Source organism: Dipodomys merriami, unplaced genomic scaffold (genome assembly GCF_024711535.1).
Source record: "Dipodomys merriami isolate MVZ:Mamm:240054 unplaced genomic scaffold, mDipMer1.0.p SCAF_6, whole genome shotgun sequence".
NCBI classification, from domain to species: domain Eukaryota; kingdom Metazoa; phylum Chordata; class Mammalia; order Rodentia; family Heteromyidae; genus Dipodomys; species Dipodomys merriami.
In genome coordinates, this window is record NW_027206179.1 from 6,418,733 (window position 1) to 6,438,916 (window position 20,184).

The following is a 20,184-nucleotide window of genomic DNA, read 5'->3' on the forward strand; positions in this document are numbered from 1 at the left end:
AGGCCCAGACAAAACCCTGCTTTTTCTCCACCACCTGTTATGCTCAAAATGACCACTAGGGGGCAGAGCGGATCACACAGGTAACACCTGGCCTAACAACCAAATTCAGGAGCTGGTAGCTCACACCTGTCATCCCAGCTACTCTGGGGACTAAGGGAGATGTTCACTTTTTTTTTTCACCTCAGCCTTCCTGCACCCAGTAGGCGCTGCTGGAGTGAGCCGGACCTGCTGCTGCATGGATCTCAGGCTGCGGATGTAATCCTAGTAGGGGTAAACTGAGGCATGGGAGGGACCCAGGAAATCCTCCTTCAATTCTAATTTTTTGTTTTTCTTTTTAGGAAGAGTGTGTTCATTCTTTCTCTCCACCCCGCCCCCCCCCATTCATGCCCAGATTTCGTTTTGATAGGAAGACATTGAATGGGTGAATTTGGGAAGCATCTGACAAGACAGCCCGTCATGCAGAAAGCTATAGGAACCCCTGTGTGGCACTGAGCAGCCACAGGGTGAGGGGGACCATGAGGACGTGGCCAGGCTGAATCATACCTAGAATCTTCTACACCATTGCCTGAAGAGGCTTTTCTGTAAAAACAAACAAAACGAAAATCAAACACTTTTGAGGCCAGACACAGCATCATCCAACTGGACTCTGCCACTCAGAAGCCACGTCAGGATGAGGACAGGGGTTGAGTACAGCTTCCCAGGAATTAGAAAATATTTGGTATGCAGGATGGCAAATAAGGGGTAATGGGCCCTTTAAGGGGTAGAGCCTAAGTATGACCTCATCCTTGGGCCCTACCCCCTGTTCCTCATTGGTTCCCCAGTGACATCATATGATGCAGCCAGGGTGACTTTGGCTCTTGGGCTCCCCAGAAGTGCCAGCTAATAAAGGAATCTTTCTTCTTTATACTGCACCAAGCCTCACGCATTTTTGTTTTTGTGTGTGTGTGTGCCAGGACTGGGGTTTGAACTCAGGGCCTGGCTCTCCATCCCTTCGCTTCCTTGCTCATGGCCTGGTTCTCTACCACCAATGTGGTCCACACCTCCAACCTGGCTTTTTCCTGGCTCCCTGGGGATTGGAGTCTCAGGCTGGCTTCAACACTCTATCCTCCGAATGTCAGCCTCCTGAGAGGTAAGGCTAGGATGACAGGCGTGAGCCGCTGATGGCCGCCTTGGAGATGATTTTAAGCTATGAGGAGAGGTTCTCAGGTTGCCTGCGAACGCTACACCATTTGTAGAAGACATCTGAGCATCTTTCCTGGGGCAGACACTTAGAACCCAACTGTTATATGCCTTTTACAGAGGAGAAAATCATGATGGAGGAGGAAGGGGAAACTGAGTCAGGCCGATAGTCAGCTCATGTCCACACAGACAACATTCAACATCTCTACCACTAAAGCAAAGAAACTCAACAGATGAACCTGTCCAACATGGATCCACTTTCTTTAAAAAAAGATGGATTTTAAGCTTAGAGTGATTTTTCTTGCCAGCTCTCAGCCCAGCACATGAGCCTTTCACTCACTAAAGAACTGGTACTATTTCAATAGGAGAAGCCTTTAGGAGTTTTGATGATGCTGTGGAAAGTTCCAGAAAGGTGAGGAGCTGACATGGATTAGAAAGGGAAAGTAGGCTGGACACTGTTGGCTCATGCTATAATCCCACCTAATCGGGAGGCTGAGATCTGGGGATTGTGCAAACAAATCCAAGATACTCTTATCACAAATTAGCCAGCAAAAAGATAGAAGTGGAGCTTTGAGCCAAGGGGTACAGCGCCAGCATAGAGAAAAAAAAATCAAGCAAGAATGAAAGACCCTGAGTTCAAGTCCCAAGGCTAACATGAAAAGAGAGAAAGAAACAAACAAACAAACAAAGAAACAAAGAAAGGAAAGAGAGAGAGAGAGAGAGAAAGAGAGAGAGAGAGGGAGGGAGGGAGGGAAGGAGGGAGGGAGGACTTCTCAGGAGCACCAGCAGGAAACTGCAGGTAAGAGCATGCAGGCCAGGTTTAACTCAGGCGTCTCAGGCCAGGTTTCGTGGTTCCCTCTCACAGGTTCAAATTCCCCCCCCCCCCCCCCAGCAGTAGTTGCAGGATCTCTCCATCCACAGAGGGCTCAGCTCAGAAGCCACTACCAGCTGTGATCTTGGGGTGGGGGGATACCCCATGTCACCTCATTCCCCCTACAACCCAAGTGGATGGGCACCAAGCGAGCCCAGGATACATACACATACACACACACACACACACACACACACACACACACACACACACACACACACACACACACACACACACACACACACACACACACACACACACACACACACACACACCGCCAAAGCACACACCTGGGGACGAATACCACGTTGTGCAGGTAATCCTCGAACGTCTTCCTGAAGGAGGACTCCTCCAGCTCTTTCAGGATCTGAGAGTCAGTCTTGGGGCAGGAGCAGCACTCGCTGGCAGAGTCGTCATACTCGCTCTGATTGTTCTTCTGAGAATCCTTGGACTCAAATGGTGGGGACCACATCCTGGAAGGTAGCTTCAACCCTAGGGAAAGACACCCAGCAAGAGAGAGGAGTGCTCAAGTGTCACCCTCCCTCCCCCAAACAGACACACGCTCGGACCCAGGTGGAAAGTTCCACATTGCCAAAAATAAAAAGAAGAAGGAAAAACCTCTCGGGCGGGTGTGGTAGTGCACGCTTTTCATCCCGGATCCCTGAAAGGCAGAGGTAGGAAGATCACAGTCCAAAGCGAGGGGGAGGGGTGGCTCAGGTGGTAGAGCACCAGCGTTGAGTGGAGAAAGCCAAGCAAAGTGCGCAAGGCCCTAAAGTCAAGCCCCAGGACTGTCTGGCACAAGCACGCATGCACACACGCACACACACACACTGATATCACTAATAGGCAACTACTTCTGGTCATCATTAATCAATTTGTGTATTGTGTACATGATATGGGACAACAAACCTAACACGAAGAGTACTATCTGAACCATCTAGCAGTGTCTTTCTTTTTGTTTTGGTTGGTTGTGGGGCTTGAACTCAGGGCCTGGGTGCTGTCCCTGAGCAGTTTTTTTCCTCTACCAGTTTGAGCCACAGCACCACTTCCGGTTTTCTGACAGTTCATTGGAGAGAAGAATCTCAGGGGCTTGCCTACCCAGGCTGGCTCCGAACCGCGATCCTCAGATCTCAGCCTCCTGAGTAGCGAGGATGACAGGCGTGAGCCACCGGTGCCTGACTGATTTTTTTTAATTCTGTAACCTCTGTAATAATTACACAAATCCAAAGTTTAATGAGCTCCACGCTAATCCCCTCAAGAGGCATGTTTGGCTGCCGTAGCTGGCGTCAGACCCTCAAAGACACAGCCAACTGCTCAGCATGGAGCCCGACGTGGGGCGGCCTCAAGTTATATAAAGCAGCTGAGGAAATAAATCACGCCTGTAATCCCAGGCCAGGCCAGGGTGATGTCACAGGCAGACATATAGCGCATGATGTTACACTTGGGGAAGCTCGCAGCCGTCATCTGCCTTCCACCCCATCTCCCAAAATGGAGACACACAGGAATGCCACCAGGGACTTAAGCCAAACCTGGCAGCAGAGTCCGGAGCCAGGCCAAGAGGCCTGCCACACGTCACCAGCATTCCCCTGGCCTGGTGCCCAAGCTGTGCCACCCACTGACGCCGGCCCAGGAAAATCAAAGACAAACAAACCAACTAACTCAGAAGACACACACACAAAAAAAAAGACAAATGAGCCGGGGCTGGTGGCTCACGCCTGTAATCCCAGCTACTCAGGAGGCTGAGATGTGAGGATCAGTTCAAAGCCAGCCCAAGGAGGAACATCCGTGACACTTTTTGTCAGTCCTGGGGCTTGAACTCAGGGCCTGGGCACTGTCCCCAAGCCTTCTGCTCAAGGCTAGCGCACCACCACTTGAGCCACAGCGCCACTCCAGCTTTTTGTTTCTGTGGTACTGAGGAATCGAACCCAGGCTTTATGTATGCTAGACAAGCACTCTATCACTAAACCACATTCCCAGCCCTCTGTGAGACTCTTATCTCCAATGAATCACCAGAAAACCGAAATTGGAGCTATGGCTCAAGTGGTAGAGCGCCAGCCTTGAATGAAAAGAAGCTCAGGGACAGCGTCCAGACTGCAAATTCAAGCCCCAAGACTGACAAAAAAAAATAAAAATAAAAAGATAAATGAAACAACTCGGGGGGGGAGGGGAAGGAGTAAAACTGTAATAACCACAAAAGCTTTCTCTGTGCATCACCTTCATAATAACAGTAAACAAAAAAAAACTTTCTCTTGTCCGGAGAATTTTTTAACCCCCTTTCTATTTTGAAATATATAATATATTCTAGTTTTCTTCCTGTGTAAGAGAACACCAGAACATTGTCACCAACTTGTTCACTTAATGTTATCAAACTACACACACACACACACACACCCCTTTCCTCTCCTCCCTCAGCTTCTGTTAGCCACTACTGTAAGAGTTGTGAATGCTTTCTTGTTTGTTTTATTGGTCCTGGGACTTGAACTCAGGGCCTGAGCCTCTTTGTGCTCAAGGTTAGCACTTTATCACTTGAGCCACAGACTTTTCCGCTCAGGCTGGCTCCGAACTGGGATCCTCAGATCTCAGTCACCAGTGCCCAGCTTTGAATACTTTATTACAGAGTGATATTAAATGGGAAAGCTGTTACTCACATTTGATTTAAGCATATTGTATGCATACATATGTAGAGAAGAGTTTTTAAACTCAAAGCCTCACGGTAGCTAGGCAGGTCACTCTACCAATGGAGCCATACCCCTACTGCCTGAGCTAGGCAGCCAACTCTTTTTGCTTAAGTGATTATTCAGATAAGGTCTGAGGCTTTCTGCCTGGAGTCAACTTCACAATCTGATCCTCCTACCTCTGCTCCTGAGTTGCTGGGATTACAGGCATGAGCCACCGCACCCCAGCTAATATGGACAATTATTGGATAGCAAAGAAAAATTTTAAAGTAAACTAGTTTTAAAATAATCTACACATATTACTTCGAGGTTTTAAGTCTTTATCCATTTTCCTTCAAGGCAATTGAATCTGGTGAAATAAACAAGATTCAAAATGGAAAACAAAACAAAACAAAAACAAACCTGTCACTAGGATGTCTTTCTTTATTGGAAGCACAGAAAGAAGATCAAAGATAGCTCCTTATTGTCTCTGACTCCTAAAGCTATGAGGTATTAGCCAGTCATCGATGGCTCACTCCTGTAATTGTAGCTATCAGGAGGCTGAGATGTGAGGATATGAAAGATTAAAAATTAGAGTTATATTTTACAATTGCTAACTGCTGATTTTGCTTTTGTAAACTTGCTCGCCCTAGCACTAACCCCCCATTTTTCTGGAAATAAGGAATTGAGTAAAGAGTCTTGGAGCCCAGATGCCAGCCCGGGACAAGGTCTGTGGTCATAAATAAAGAACAAACAAGTAAAGTCCCCAAGTGGTCAAATGGGACCCAAGAATGGGACTCAAGAATGGGACCCAAGATAAGGACCCAAGATAAGGACCACCTGGCAAGTTCAGCAAACTAGGCCAAATGTTAATCAATCACAAGCCTGTAACTATGTAAACTCCCCTCCAGGGTGACCGCTCCCCCTAGACTTGCCCTGAGCCAACTGTTTTACAAAGAGTGTTATAAACTTCCCCACATAGTAAAAATGATTGCTGGAGTGTATAGAGACTTTTAAATGGGCCAATCCCGAGGACACCTGGTGTTATATGCTAATCTTGTGGTTTTTGCCTTTAAGAATGCCTGTAACCGCGGTTCGGGGCTCTCTCCTGTGCCGAGGCAGAGAGACCGTTTGCACAAATGCTGAATAAACTCTTGCTTGTTGCATCTACTGGTTTGGAGTCTTGGCTTCTGGGGCGCCCTCCCGTTGAAGAAAGTATCCCAGGATTATGGGGTCTTTCAGATCACAGTTCAAGGCTAGCCCCAGTAGAAAAATCTGTGAGTCTTTTATCTCCAATGAACCACCACAAAGCTGGAAGTGGTGCTGTGGCTCAAGTGGTAGAGAACCAGTCGAGCAAAAAAAGCTTAGGGACAGCACCCAGGTCCTGAGTTCAAGCCCCAGCAAAGGCACAAAAAAACAACAACCAAAAGTGTGTGTGTGTGTGTGTGTGTGTGTGTGTGTGTGTGTGTGTGTGTGTGTGTGTGTGTGTGTGTGTGTGTGTGTGTGTGTGTGTGTGTGTGTGTGTGTGTGTGTGTGTGTGTGTTTATGTGGTCATTCACAGATGCTGTGGCTCACAACTTGAATCCTAGCTACTCAGACAGCTGAAATCTGGAAGACCAGCCCAGTTAGAAAACTTTCAGACACTGTCTCCTCCAATTAACTAGCAAAAAGTCAAACTAGAGGCATGGCTCAAATGGTAGAGTACCAACTATAAGCAACCAAGATGAGCAAACATGGCAGCCTGAATTTAAAACCTAATAGTGAAGAAAGAAAAAAAAAAATCTATGGGGTCCTGGAGGGGCCAAAATCCTTCTCTGACTTTGCCAGTGACTTTCCCACAAGCTGGCTGCATTTCTGGCTTTGCAGAGTCTCGAGTAGGTTAACACCGCCATGTGACTTGCAATGGGGTGGAAAAAGGGGAAGAGAAAAGCAAGAGGAAGAGGAGAACATTCCAGAAGAGAATGGTGGGGGCCCATTTAAGGATGGCACAGGAAGAAATGAACCATTAGGTGATGTCATCACTGTGAGACCAACGGAGTGAACACTGCACAAACAAGATGGCGGCTATGCCACTAAATGATACCACTGTACGAGGGCATCATCATCTATGTGGCGCAAGGCTGATTGAGACGTGGTATGTGGCCTGTTATTGTATCTGGATATTTTGAGTTTCATTGGGAGGAGGGGGTGTCTTTTTTTTTGTTTTGCCATGTTGGGGATGGAAGCCCAGGGCCTAGCCCATCTTAGACACGTGCAGAACCATTGAACTACATCCCACACCCACACCCCCAGCCCTGTGCCTGGCTTTTACATGAGTCTTCAGTGTGTAGGTATGTATAGTGTTGGGTTTTGGTTTTTTTGGGGGTCCGGTCGTGGGGCGTGAACTCTGGGCCTGGGCGCTGTCCCTCAGCTCTTCAGCTCAAGGCTAGCGCTCTACCTCTTGAGCCACAGCACCACTTCCGGCTTTTTTCTTTTTGCTTATGTGGTGCTGGGGAATCGAACCCAGGGCCTCATGCATGCAAGGCAAGCGCTCTACCACTGAGCCACCTTCCCAGCTCCAGGTATGTATAGTAGATGCCTCACTGGAATATTACTCAGGCAGAAAGAAGAATGGGATCATATCACCTGCAGGAAAATTGAGGGAATAGGAGGTCCTGTTAGGTGATGCATGCATGTACGGGCATGTGCGTGCATGCCTGCGTGCGTACACACATCCTGGAACCAGGAAGAGGCATCCCAATCCCAACACAGAGATCTAAGCGTGGCCCGTACTCACCTTTGAGGCAATAGTCCAACTCGAAGAGCTCACTGTCTTCCGCCTGCCTCTGCCAATACACTAGATAGTGTGTGATGTTGCCATTCGGGTCTGAAGGGGGCTTCCACTTCAAGATGATCTGGGATGAGGAATTGGAAACGGAGATGGGGTCCAGAGGGACGGAAGGATCTGCAAGGGGGAAAAGGAGACAGAAACCATGAGGGACAGATATGGCAGCGCATGCCTGTAATCCCAGTTGCTCAGGACGCTGAGATGTCAGGATCGTGATTCAAAGCCAGGCCGGGGAAGGAAAACCCTTGACACCCTTATCTCTGAGGAATCAGCAAAAAGGCTGGAAGTGGGGCTGCGGCTCAAGTGGTAGAGGGATAACCTTGAGGGGAAAAAGCTCAAGGACAGTGCCCAGGCTCTGAGTTCAAGTCCCAGGACTAGCACAAATCATCGAGCAAACCAATACCAGCCTGCATCACGTACTGGTGGCATCTGTCTGTACATAGATGATGTCGCTCTTGGCCCCATAGGTTCGGCGTTCGTCAGAAAAGGTGACCAGAGTTTTGACAAAGATGGCGTACTGGGTCCAGGGTTTGAGGCCCCGCATCAGCCAGCCAGGGTGCTTCTGGGACTTGGCATCATTGGATCTTTGGGGCGGGTCAATGTCCACCACGGTCCAGCTGTTGGAGCCACAGGCATCCTGTCCATCAAACTCCGTCACGTTCTGGTAAGGACTTTAAACACAGAATGGGAGGAGGGTGGTTAGCACGGAGAGGCCATTGCTCTGAGCACATCCAATGGGCTTCTTGTCTAGCCATCTATAATACCACATAGACCCACCAAAGAGAAAGGACCTGTCAGTTATACATAATAATAATCATGAGGCTGTCTGGCTTAATGTTGTTTTGTCTGTCTGTCTGTCCTGGAGCTTGAACTCAGGGCCTGGGCACTGTCCCCTGAGCTTTGTCCCCTCAAGGCTAGCACCCTACCACTTGAGCTCCACTTCTGGTTTTCTGTTGGCTCATTGGAGATAAGAAGGCTGGGAAGGTGGCTCAGTGGTAGAGCGCTTGCCTTGCATGCCTGAGTCCCTGGGTTCAAGAAGTCGCTCAAACTTCCTGCCTGCTTTTGAACCACGATCCTTTAGATCTCAGCCTCCTGAGTAGCTGGGATTATAGGCATGAGCCACCAGCACTGCCCGGCTCAAAAAACCCTTTTGCTTTACAATCTGTTGGATTTATGCCAGTAAAAAAATAAACGCATTCTGTACAAACCAGGTTTGGAATCTTAAATCTGGGTTTTGGTAATGCTAGGCACTTTCATAAAAATTATGCTGAGCCGATCTGAGGATCGAGGTTCAAAGCCACCCCTGGCAGGAAAGTCCATGAGACTCTTATTTGGAAAACTGCCATAAAACCGGAAGTGGCACTGTAACTCAAGTGGTAGAGTAAGCTCACATTGAGCTGAAGAGCTGAGGGACAGTGCCCAGGCCCAGAGTTCAAGCCCCATGACTGAAAAAAAAAAAAATTATGTTGGAAAATACATTTAAATGGATTCAGAAATGTTTTTCTTAAAAAATAACTCAGTGGACTACATGCCTGATTGCTAAGGCTGTCTGATACACACAATGGAACAACATTCTAGGAAATGAGTAACTCTGGACCTATGGCAGGGTAGGGTGCCTCATACCTGTAGTCCTGGCTACTTAGGAAGACGAACCAGGAAGATCCCTGGAGCCCAAGATTTAAGACTCAGCCTGGACAACATAGGAAAAACCCGTATCTTCTCTCTCTCCATAAAACTTCCTCCAGAACCAACCGGTACATGAAAACTGTCAGCCTTAATTTCAGATCTTTGATCTGAGGGGATTTATTTGTTTGTTTGTTTGTTTGTTTTGGTTGTGGAACTTGAACTCAGGGCTTAGGTGCTGTCCCTGAGTTCTTTTGCTCAAGGCTAGCGTTCTAGCACATGAAGCCATACAATTGCACTTCCGGTTTTCTGCTGGTTCATTGGAAGTAAGAGTCTCATGGACTTTCCTACCCAGGCTAGCTTTGAACTGTGACCCTCAGATCTCTGCCTCCTGAGTAGCTGGGATTATAGGCATGAAGCACCAGCATCCAGCCTAAGGGGATATTTTTGACTTTCTGCAATAGGAACCAGCAAGACCGTCCAAAGGGAAGTAGACTATTATTTATTTCATGCAGAGGAAGGAAATAATGAGGTATAGTCCCCCCGACTGGGGTGGGAGTCCCCCCCTCCACGCCATCTCTCCTGACCCTGCCTCTCACTACTCACGCCTCTTTGTAGAAGAGCATGAACCCCAAGAGGTCTCGGAAATCGGGGGGCCAGTAGGGCTCCCATTTCAGCATAATCTTGTCATATGATGTGCGGATGAAGGAAAACTTAAGTAATTCGTTTTCACCTAGGAAAGTTGAAAAGGAAGAAAAAGAGAAAAGAATGAAAAAAAAAAGAAGAAGAAGAAGACAATCCAGCCATTAGGATAAGGGGTGGTGTTCAGTTCAGGCCAAAACATAATCTGAGCAGGAGGTTTGCCCAGATCAAGGCCAAGCCAAGTAGCTAGCCAAGACTGCACTAAATCAGGGGTTTAACTGAATACCAGACTGCACAATAGGCCACGCCCCCTAGAAAAGGTACTCCCGTTGGGAACACTGATCCACATGCGTAATTAAAATATCTATATAAATAGAATGTAATATCTACTTATTTCAGAATAAGTAGATATTATTTGCACAGTCAAGGTTTTTATCTTTTTCTTTTTCTTTTTTTTTTTTTTTTTTGTCGGTCCTGGAGCTTGAACTTGGCCTGAGTACTGTCCCTCAGCTCTTCGGCTCAAGGCTAATGCTCTACCACTTAAGCCATAGTGCCACTTCCGGCTTTTTTTGCTTCTGTGGTGCTGAGGAATGGAACCCAGGGCCTCATGCATGCAAGGCAAGCACTCCACCACTGAGCCACCTTCCTAGCCCCAATAGTCAAGGGATTTTTTTTTTTCAGTCATGAGACTTGAACTCTGGCCCTGGGCGCTGTCCCTCAGCTCTTCAGCTCAAGGTTAGTGCTCTACCACTTGAGCCACAGCACCACTTCAGGTTTTCTGAGTGAGTATTAGAGATAAAGAGTTTCTCAGACTTTTCCTGCCCAGGCTGGCTTTGAACCACCATCCTCAGATCTCAGTCTCCTGAGTAGCTAGGATTACAGAAGTGAGCCACCAGCGCCCAGCTGAGTCAGGGTTTCTTTTTTCATTTTTTATTTTTGTCAGTTGTGGGGCTTGAATTCGGGGCCTGAGCACTGTCCCTGAGCTCTTTTGCTCAAGGCTGGCGCTCTACCACTTGATTCACACCTCCACTTCCAGCATTTTTTTCTGTCAGTTGTGGGGCTTGAACTTAGGGCACTGTCCCTGAGCTCAAAGGCAGCACTCTACCACTTGAGCCACAGATTTTTGGTAGTTCACTGGAGATAAGAGTCTCAGGGAAGCCGGGCGCTGGTGGCTCACACCTGTAATCCTAGCTACTCAGGAGGCTGAGATCTGAGGATCGCGGTTCAAAGCCAGCCCGGGTAGGAGAGACCGTGAGACTCCTATCTCCAATAAATCACCAGAAAACCGGAAGTGGCGCTGTAGCTCAAGTGGTAGAGCACTCGCCTTGAGCTGAAGAGCTGAGGGACAGCGCCCAGGCCCAGAGTTCAAGCCCCACAGCCGACCAAAAAAAAAAAAAGAGAGTCTCATGGACCTTCCTGCCCAGGATAGTTTTAAACCTTAATCTTCAGATCTGAGCCTCCTGAGTGGCTAGGATGACAGGCATGAGCCACTAGCAACCAGTTTGGTCAGGGTTTCATTGTGATTTTCCATACACACATGCACTTACACACACACACACACACACACACACACACACACACACACACACTTGCACGCCACATTCAGCTCCATTCAGTGTGGTCCTGCACATGAAGGTGTATGATATCAGATTGGCTATCTGTATTCAAATGAGCCCATGCAAATGAGCATGGACAGACCCAACTGTCCAACTGTGAATAGACAGGGGTGGAGTCATTCTGCCTGTCTGGGACTTGAACCCTCTCCCAAACTCCATCCAAGACGTAATGTCTCCTTGGACTTCCAAGGGCTGACCAGAGTCCCAGTGTGCTGATTTTGCATCTAGGTCAAAGGCAGGGTGCCTGCTGGAACATTCTGAGCCACAGCATGACTCTGCTCTGCTCAGTCTCCATCCATGACAGAACTAAGTGGGGCTCAAGCCTCTCTTTCCTCGTCCCTCTTAGTTCTTGGGTTCCAATCTATACTGCTCTCAGAAGGGTGTGGCAGTGACTGCCTGCAATCCCAGCCAATCAGGAGGCTGAGATAGGATCTCAGTCCCAGAGGAGGAGGGGGATGAAGAAGAGGAGGAAGAGGAGATTTTCCCCCGCCTAATTCTCTTCCTCCGTGGGTTATCTGGCTGGGAGCACCAAGGCGGTGTGACTTACAGGAGGCCTGGTCTCCATTGGTCTTTAGGGCAATGTCATTTCTCTCCTGGCGTCCCTTGGTTCCAGAAACTTCTTCCATCTTGTGGATTTCGGACAAGCAAAGTTTGGGGTTATAGTGGAAGAAGAGTTTCCCATTGATGATGGTGAGGTTGTGCTTGCTCCAGTCCCAGAGCTGCCTTAGGTTCTGGTTGTCCAGAGCATAGAAAGAGTAATTCCTACAGAGACAGAGGCATCCGGGTCACGTGACAGCTCGACCTCCAGCAGGAGCCAGGCTGGAGCCCAGCTTCACGTTCTGTTTTGATTATGGGTTCCCCCCCCTTTTTTTTAATTAGTATACATTAACTGTACAAAACAATGCGTTTCATTTGGACATTCTCAGACATGGATACCATGTACTCTGTTCATAGTCACCCCCATTATCTTGTCCCTTCCTCTTCCATTTAGTCTCCCCCCCCCAAAAAAAAAACCTCCCCTTCCATTTTTTTGGGGGGGGTCCAGTCGTGGGGCCTGAACTCTGGGCCTGGGCGCTGATGCTCAGCTCTTCAGCTCAAGGCTAGCGCTAAACCACTTGAGCCACAGCACCACTTCTGGCTTTTTTCTTTTTGCTTATGTGGTGCTGAGGAATCGAACCCAGGGCCTCATGCATACAAGGCAAGCGCTCTACCACTGAGCCACTTCCCAGCCCTGAAACCTGGATTTCTGCGACAGCCAATTGAACATGGCAATAAAGGGCCCTCCTGGTAACTCTTGACTCTACAGCAGCCCAGAATACACTAGTGAGCAAGTTCCAGCCACGCACCCCCACGTAAGGACCCCAAATTTGGGGCTATAACCCTGCTTCTGTTCTCAAGAATGACTGTAAAACAGATTGGGGGGATGGGGTGTTTGTTTTGGGGGGAGGGCATACTACCCCTTAAAGCATGTACTAAGACTTTCAGAGTGTTTGATTTCCTGTGGGTTGGTGTTTTTTGTTTTTTGTGTTTTTGGGTCCAGTCATGGGGCCTGAACTCTGGGTCTGGGCACTGTCCCTCAGCTCTTCAGCTCAAGGTTAGCGTTCTACCACTTGAGCCACAGCGCCACTTCCAACTTTTTTTTTTCTGCTTATGTGGTGCTGAGGAATTGAACCCAGGGCCTCATGCATGTAAGGCAAGCGCTCTACCACTGAGCCACCTTCCCAGCCCTGGGTTGGGTTTTAAAAGAAAAAAAAAAACTAAATTTTTCTAACCCAAGAGCTTCCCTGGCACAAAACACACCATCAGGCCCACCTACCCCACTTCCAAGGTCTCCCCTCGAATCAGACGCAGCTTCCGGAAGAAGGAAAGAGAGACCAGAGCGTAGGAGCGTCGGATTTTTAGGTACCCAGATATTTCCTCAATGAGGCCAAGGTTGGCCTCTAGTTCAGCCGCTAGGTTGTCTACAGAAACAAGAGAATATGGCATGAGTATGGACCAAAATATTTAAGTCTTCCCCTTCATTTCTTATGGTGAGGAAGTCACCAGATGGCAAATGAGTTTTGTTTCTGATTTTGTTTTTTTGTCAGTCCTGGGACTCGAACTAAGGGCCTGGGTGCTGTCCCTGAGCTCTTTTGCTCAAGGCTAGCATTCTACCACTTTGACCCATACCACCACTTCCAGTTTCCTCATGGTTCATTGGAGTAAGGGTCTCACCGACTTTCCTACCCAGGGCTGGCTTTGAACAGTGATCCTCAGATCTCAGCCTCTTGAGTAGCTAGGATGACAGGAGACAGCCACTAGTACCCGGCTTGGCAAATGATTTTGATCTACAAAGCTATCCTGTGGAGGTAAGCAGGTGGCTTTGGTAGATGCCGCCTCAGATGAAATGGAATACAAAAATTAAATGAAAACTAGTTTCAAATCTGGTCACACGTAGAAGACAACCCAAGGTCCTCAATGTTCCTTAAGCCAAGCTTAAGTGGAATCAAACAAGCAGATATAGAAGGAAATAATGTATTCTATATCTGCTTGTTTGATTCCACAGTCATCTCAAAATTCCCTTCTCAAGATCAGATACTTCTTCCAATAGCAACCTCTTTTATTTTCTACCTCAGAGGTTGGCAAGTAGCAGCCCATTGGATTCAGCCAATTTTATAAATAAAGTTTTATTGAAACACAGCCATGTCAATTTATAGCCCTGTGTCTAAGGCTATTTTCATTTTTTTTTTAATATTTTTTTAAAGGAGCCAGGCACTGGTGGCTAACACCTGTAATCTTAGCTACTCATGAGGCTGAAATCTGAGGGTCACAGTTCAAAGCTAGCCTGGGCAGGAACGTCCCCAAGACACCATCTCAACAGAAGAAGGGGTACAAGGGTACATGCCTGTCACTCCAGCTATAGGAAAAAGTATAAAATAGGTGGTCCAGTAGTACTCAGAGCAGAAATCCCAGGCCTTACTTTAGAAATAAGTGCAAAAGAGTATGGTTTTACAGTTGAGGGTCTGAGTTCAATCCCCTGAACTTATTTTATTTTTATTTTTTGTCGTGGGGCTCGAACTCAGGGCCTGGGCACTGTCCCTCAGCTCTTCAGCTCAAAGTTAGCTCTCTACCAGTTGAGCCACAGCTCCACTTCGAGTTTTCTAGTGGTTTATTGGAGATAAGAGTCTCACAGACTTTCCTGCCCAGACTGGCTTTGAACTGTGATCCTCAGATTTCAGCCTCCTGAGTAGCTAGGATTACAGGCATGAGCCACCAGTACTCAGCTTAATCCCCAGAACTTATAAGAAAACAAAAAAGCAAGCAGATTCTTGACACAGATTGGAAAATGAGAGTTCCAGGACTACAAGAGTGCATCACCCTACCCAGCTGAAGGATGCTCTTAACATTGCAAAAGGAGGGTGCAGGACAATCAAGGCTGTTTTCCTGCCCTGACCCTTACTCCAAGTAGCCTGGCACCCAGAGCCTCCCCCTCCCACCCCTCCCCCTCCCACCCAGTACTCACTGCCTCCTCGGATATTGATGATCAGGCTGCCGTTAACCACCGTACAGCCCCGGAGCTCCTGGGCTGAGGTCACTGAGTCAATTGTCTTCTCGCCTTCCAGGAGGTGACAGATCTTGGGACAAGGCCCCAGGCATGGGGTACACATCAAGCTGAAAACGGAACCGAGAGAGAGAGAGAGAGAGAGAGAGAGAGAGAGAGAGAGAGAGAGAGAGAGAGGTCAGACATCTCACCCAGCTCAATCCAGCCCTCAGCACACACCAGTGAGCTGGGATGGGTTCACATGTAGCCTGAGAAAAAGGAAGAATGATATTCCGGTGGAATATTACTTGGCCATAAACAGAAACGAAACCGTTATCATTTGCAGGGAGATGAATGGAGCTGGAGTTCATCATGTTGAGCAAGATCAAGCTAGCTCAGAAAGTCCAGTAGCACAGGTTTTTCTCCCTATGTGGGGTTTATACATAAACACAAATCCATGCATATGTAACTGTGGAAATACTGGGGGAGGGGCAAGGGGAGAAGGAAAGACAGAAGCCAAACAAGATCAAAACCCATGGTGAGCCAGTCCGCTGGTGGCTCATGCTTGTAATCCTAGCTACTCAGGAGAATGAGATCTAAGGATTCAGGTTCAAAGCCAGTCTGGGCAAGAAAGTTCAAGACTCCTATCTCTAATGAGTCAACAAAAACCTGGAAGTGGAGGTATGGCTCAAGTGGTAGAACACCATCCTTAACAACAACAACAAAGCCAAGGGAGAACATAAGGCCCTGAATTCAAGCCTCACATGAAAATAAACAAGAAAGGGCTCAGGTATGAGTTTGGGGAGAGGGCCACAACAAACCACAGCTCAGAAATGTGCAGGTTGGAGAGAGAGAGAGAGAGAGAGAGAGAGAGAGAGAGAGAGAGAGAGAGAGAGAGAGAGAGAGAGAGAGTCTTGGGACTTGAACTCAGGGCCCCATCACTTCCCATTTTCTGGTGGTTCATTGGAGATAAGAGTCTTGTGGCGACCAGGCGCCCGTGACTCACGCCTGTCATCCTAGATACACAGGAGGCTGAGATGTGAGGATCACAGTTCAAAGCCAGCCTGGGCAGGAAAGTCTGTGACTCTTATCTCCAGGCCCAGAGTTCAAGCCCCACAACTGACAAAAAAAAAAAAAAAAAAGTTAGAGAGAAAGTCTCATGGACATTTCTGCCTGGGCTGGCTTTGAACCATGATCCTCAGATCTCAGTCTTCTGAGTAGCTAGGATTACAGGTGTGAACACCAGTGCCCAGCCCTTCTCCCCCCCCTTTTTTTAAGTCTTTTTATTTAAAGTTAATGGCTTTTAAACAAACATGTCAACAAGAGCTCTTTGTTTTTTTCAAATATGAAAACAAAAACATCCTAACCAGTAGGAAAAAGGTAATTTTATAGAGTCCTATTTTTGGTCAACAAAGTCACTTGATGTTCTGCTTTTGAAAGAAAAAAAAAAATCAAAAAGGACAAAAACAAAACATATTGTACTTGGAGGTTTTTATAAACACTAAAAAGGAAGATCTGGAAGAACTGGGCTGCCATAAAGATGATTTTCCTTCCCACTGAGAGAAATCAAATTCCCACCAGCACATGCTCGCTTGGCTAATTCTTCAGTCTGAAGAGGAGTTGTTGGGTTTTTTTTTTTTCTTTTTTGACGTAAGCAGGTCACCTCCAAGCCTTCCAACGACAACACTGTGCGTCTGTCTGCTTGGCATTTGTTTGGTTTCGTTTTGTTTTTCTTCTCTCTTTTTTTAATTGTGAAAATACTGTACAGAGGGGTTACAATTACATGAGCAAGGTAATGAGTTCATTTCTTATCAAGCATTGTTGCCTTCTCCTTTGTTTCCCCTTACCATCCCTTCCTATTCTTCTCTTCTTTGATGCTTATGTGTTTGCTTTTCATTATTTTTTTAATCCTCCATACCAAAAAATAAAAAAGTAGGAAACATTTTGTTTTTCTTTCCCTTCATTCTGGGAACTCAGGGCCTGGGTACTGTCCCTTGAGCTCATTTGCTCAAGGATAATGCTCTACCACTTTGAGCCATAGCTCCACTTCAGTTTTCTGGTGGTTCATTGGCATTAACAATCTCCTGGACTTTCCCGCCTGGGCTGCCTTTGAAGTTCAATCCTCAGAGCTCAGCCTCCTGAGTAGCTAGGATGGATGACAGGTGTAAGCTACCAGTGCCTGCAGGATAGATTTTTTTTTAACTTGGTGAATGGCCCAAGACACCAAAATATCTCATATAAGAAAAGAACACAGGGGGCTGGCTAAGAAGGTGGCTCAGTGGTAGAGCGCTTGCCTTGCATGCATGAGGCCCTGGGTTCAATTCCTCAGCACCACATAAGCAGAAAAAAAAAGCTGGAAGTGGCGCTGTGACTCAAGTGGTAGAGTGTTAGCCTTGAGCTGAAGAGCTGAGGGACAGGGTCCAGGCCCAGAGTTCAGACCCCACGACCAGACCCCCCCAAAAAAAGAAAAGAAAAGAACACAGGGCTGGGAATGTGGCTTAGTGGTAGAGTGCTTGCCTAGCATGCATGATGCCCTGGGTTCAATTCCTCAGTACCACAGAAAGAAAAAGCTGGAAGTGGCACTGTGGCTCAAGTGGTAGAGTGCTAGCCTTAAGCAAAAGAAGCTCAGGAGCTGTGTCCAGGCCCTGAGTTCAAGCCCCAGGAGTGGAAAAAAAGAAGTGGAAGGGAAGGAAGGAAAGGAGGGAGAAAGGGAGGGAGAAAGGGAAGGAGGGAGGAAGGAAGGGAGGGAGGGAGGGAGGGAGGGAAGGAGGGAGGCAGGCCACAAACAAAATGTCTGTGACATTTGAAAAAAAAAAAAAAAGAAAAGAAAATTAACCCACCCCTACGCAGAGTAACCCTGCTATTTCTCATCCAAATGGTAGGATACGGTCTAATTATGTCATTGTTCAAACAGCAGCAAAGTTCTAGGAAAGGCAGAGATAACACAGTCCATACTAATGTTAACACCACCCAGATGCCAGGTAAGATAAGACATGGAAAACAAAAAGAAACAAAACAAAACCTCAGCCTGGATCCTCTTACCTATACCTCCCACAAAGCCATGATTACAGCAAGCACCACCATGCCCAACTGCCATATTAAGAAGTCTAATTAAAAATTTGTCCAGGTTAGTCCTGAACTTAATTCACTGAGGACAGCACACCACAGCAGGGAGCCCAGGGGAGATTAAAGACTTCCTTGTTTTGTTTTGTGTTTTTTAATCTTTTCTCCTCTTGCAAATAAGCACAAGCTGAGCACAGCCAAAGCACCTGCCCATCCATCAGGGAACCAGCCCAGGTGTCCAACAACTAATGAAATGGGTAACAATAATTTTTTTTAAAGTGGTGTATATGCTTGGTGGAATGTTACTCGGCACCACTGGAGATCATCAAGAGGAATAAGCCAGACTCAGAAAGACAGATATTATACATTTTTCTCTCCTCCACAGGAGCTATATCCAAAGAGAAAAACAAAATAAAAAAAAATTTTTTTTAAAGACATTAACAGCAAAGAAAAAAAAAAGGTGGGAAGGAAAGAAGACTGTGACAAAGGCAAGTTGTGTGCATAAATGAGAATATCATAAGAAAAACCATGCTAAAGTAAAGAAAGCTTTTAAAAACGGAATAGGAGCCAGGAGCTGGTGGCTCACGTCTGTCATCCTAGATACTCAGGAGGCTGAAAGCTGAGGATCATCGTTCAAAACCAGCCCAGGAAGGAAAGTCCATGAGACTCTTATCTCCAATGAATCTCCAGAAAACCAGAAGTGATGCTGTGGCTCAAGTGGTAGAGTGCTCGCCTTGGGCTGAAGAGCTCAGGGACAGCACCCAGGCCCAGAGTTCAAGCCCCACAACTGACAGAGAAAGAAAGAAAAAGAAAGAGGGCTGGGAAGGTGGCTCAGTGGTAGAGCGCTTGCCTTGCATGCCTGAGACCCTGGGTTCGATTCCTCAGCACCACATAAGAAAAAAGAAAAAAGCCAGAAGTGGCGCTGTTGCTTAAGTGGTAGAGCGCTAGCCTTGAGTTGAAGAGCTGAGGGACAGCGACCAGGCCCAGAGTTCAGGCCCCATGACCGGACCCAAAAAGAAAAAAGAAAAAAAAAAGAAAGAAAGAGAGAGAGAGAAAGAGAGAGAGAGAGAGAGAAGGAAGGAAGGAAGGAGAAAGAAAGGGAGGGAGGGAAGGAAAGAAAGAAACGAAAGAAAAAAAATGGGAATAGGACTCAGGAGGCTGAGATCTGAGGATTGCAGTTCAAATGCAGTCTAGCCAAGAAAGTCCAGGCTTTTATCGCCAATTAACCATCCAAAAGCCAGAAATGGAGCTGTGGCTCAAGCAGAAGAGCACCAGCTTTGAGCAAAACACCATCTTAGGGACAGCATCTAGGTCCTGAGTTCAAACCCCAGGACTGACACACAAACATACACATACAGCTGGGTGCCAGTGGTTCACGCCTGTCATCCTAGCTACTCAGGAGGCTGAGATCTGAGGATCAGGGTTCAAAGCCAGCCCGGGCAGGAAAGTCCGTGGGACTCTTATCTCCAATAAACCACTAGAAAACCGGAAGTGGCACTGTGGCTCAAGTGGTAGAGCGCTCGCCTTGAGCTGAAGAGCACAGATACAGCGCCAAGCCCAGAGTTCAAGCCCCAAGACCGACAAAAAAAAACATACACATACACACACACACGCACACACATAAAAGTAGGAGAGGTTGAGGAGTGGAGGAGGTATATAAAAGAGGAATAGAGGCATGAACATTAAAAAAATAAAAAATATTTTCAGGGGCTGGAAAGGTGGCTCAGTGGTAGAGTGCTTGGCTTGGATTCATGAGGCCCTGGGTTCGATTCCTCAGCACCACATAAGCACAAAAAGCTGGAAGTGGTGCTGTGGCTCAAGTGGTAGAGCACTAGCCTTGAGCTGAAGAGCTGAGGGACAGCGCCCAGGCCCAGAGTTCAGGCCAATGACCAACAACAAAAAAATAAATAAGTGAATAAATAAATAAATGACAAATGAGCAGCAACAAGAAATAGAGCCCAAAATGCCAGCAATTTTTCCCCTCTGACCCTTTTTTTTTAATCAATGTCTGCCTCGAAGCCCAGGAACCAAGACAGGAGGTGAAAAATGGCAACTGAGGCCGGGCACAGTGGCTCATGCCTATCACCCAGACTAACTGGGAGGAAATGGTCAGGAAGATCTCACTCTGAGGCCAGCTCAGGGTAAAAAATAAAAATAAAAAGTAGCCAAAACCCCATCTCAATCAACAA

The 20,184-nt window shown here is 47.2% G+C and overlaps 1 protein-coding gene across 4 annotated transcripts in view; it reads right to left on the reverse strand.

The window, feature by feature from the left end:
- Nucleotides 1-20,184, reverse strand: part of Insr (insulin receptor) — a 91,700-nt gene that overhangs the window by 17,594 nt on the left and 53,922 nt on the right. For 2 of the 4 annotated variants that reach the window (XM_070002347.1, XM_070002346.1), the window contains exons 4-11: nucleotides 14,915-15,063; nucleotides 13,229-13,373; nucleotides 11,960-12,174; nucleotides 9,761-9,887; nucleotides 7,952-8,202; nucleotides 7,481-7,648; nucleotides 2,341-2,542; nucleotides 544-579 (exon numbers count right to left, since the gene is read on the reverse strand). In XM_070002347.1, coding sequence (XP_069858448.1) covers nucleotides 544-579; nucleotides 2,341-2,542; nucleotides 7,481-7,648; nucleotides 7,952-8,202; nucleotides 9,761-9,887; nucleotides 11,960-12,174; nucleotides 13,229-13,373; nucleotides 14,915-15,063 — 1,293 coding nt within the window. The remainder of the gene's footprint in view (nucleotides 1-543; nucleotides 580-2,340; nucleotides 2,543-7,480; nucleotides 7,649-7,951; nucleotides 8,203-9,760; nucleotides 9,888-11,959; nucleotides 12,175-13,228; nucleotides 13,374-14,914; nucleotides 15,064-20,184) is intronic. The other 2 variants (XM_070002349.1, XM_070002348.1) reach the window with 1 other exon arrangement.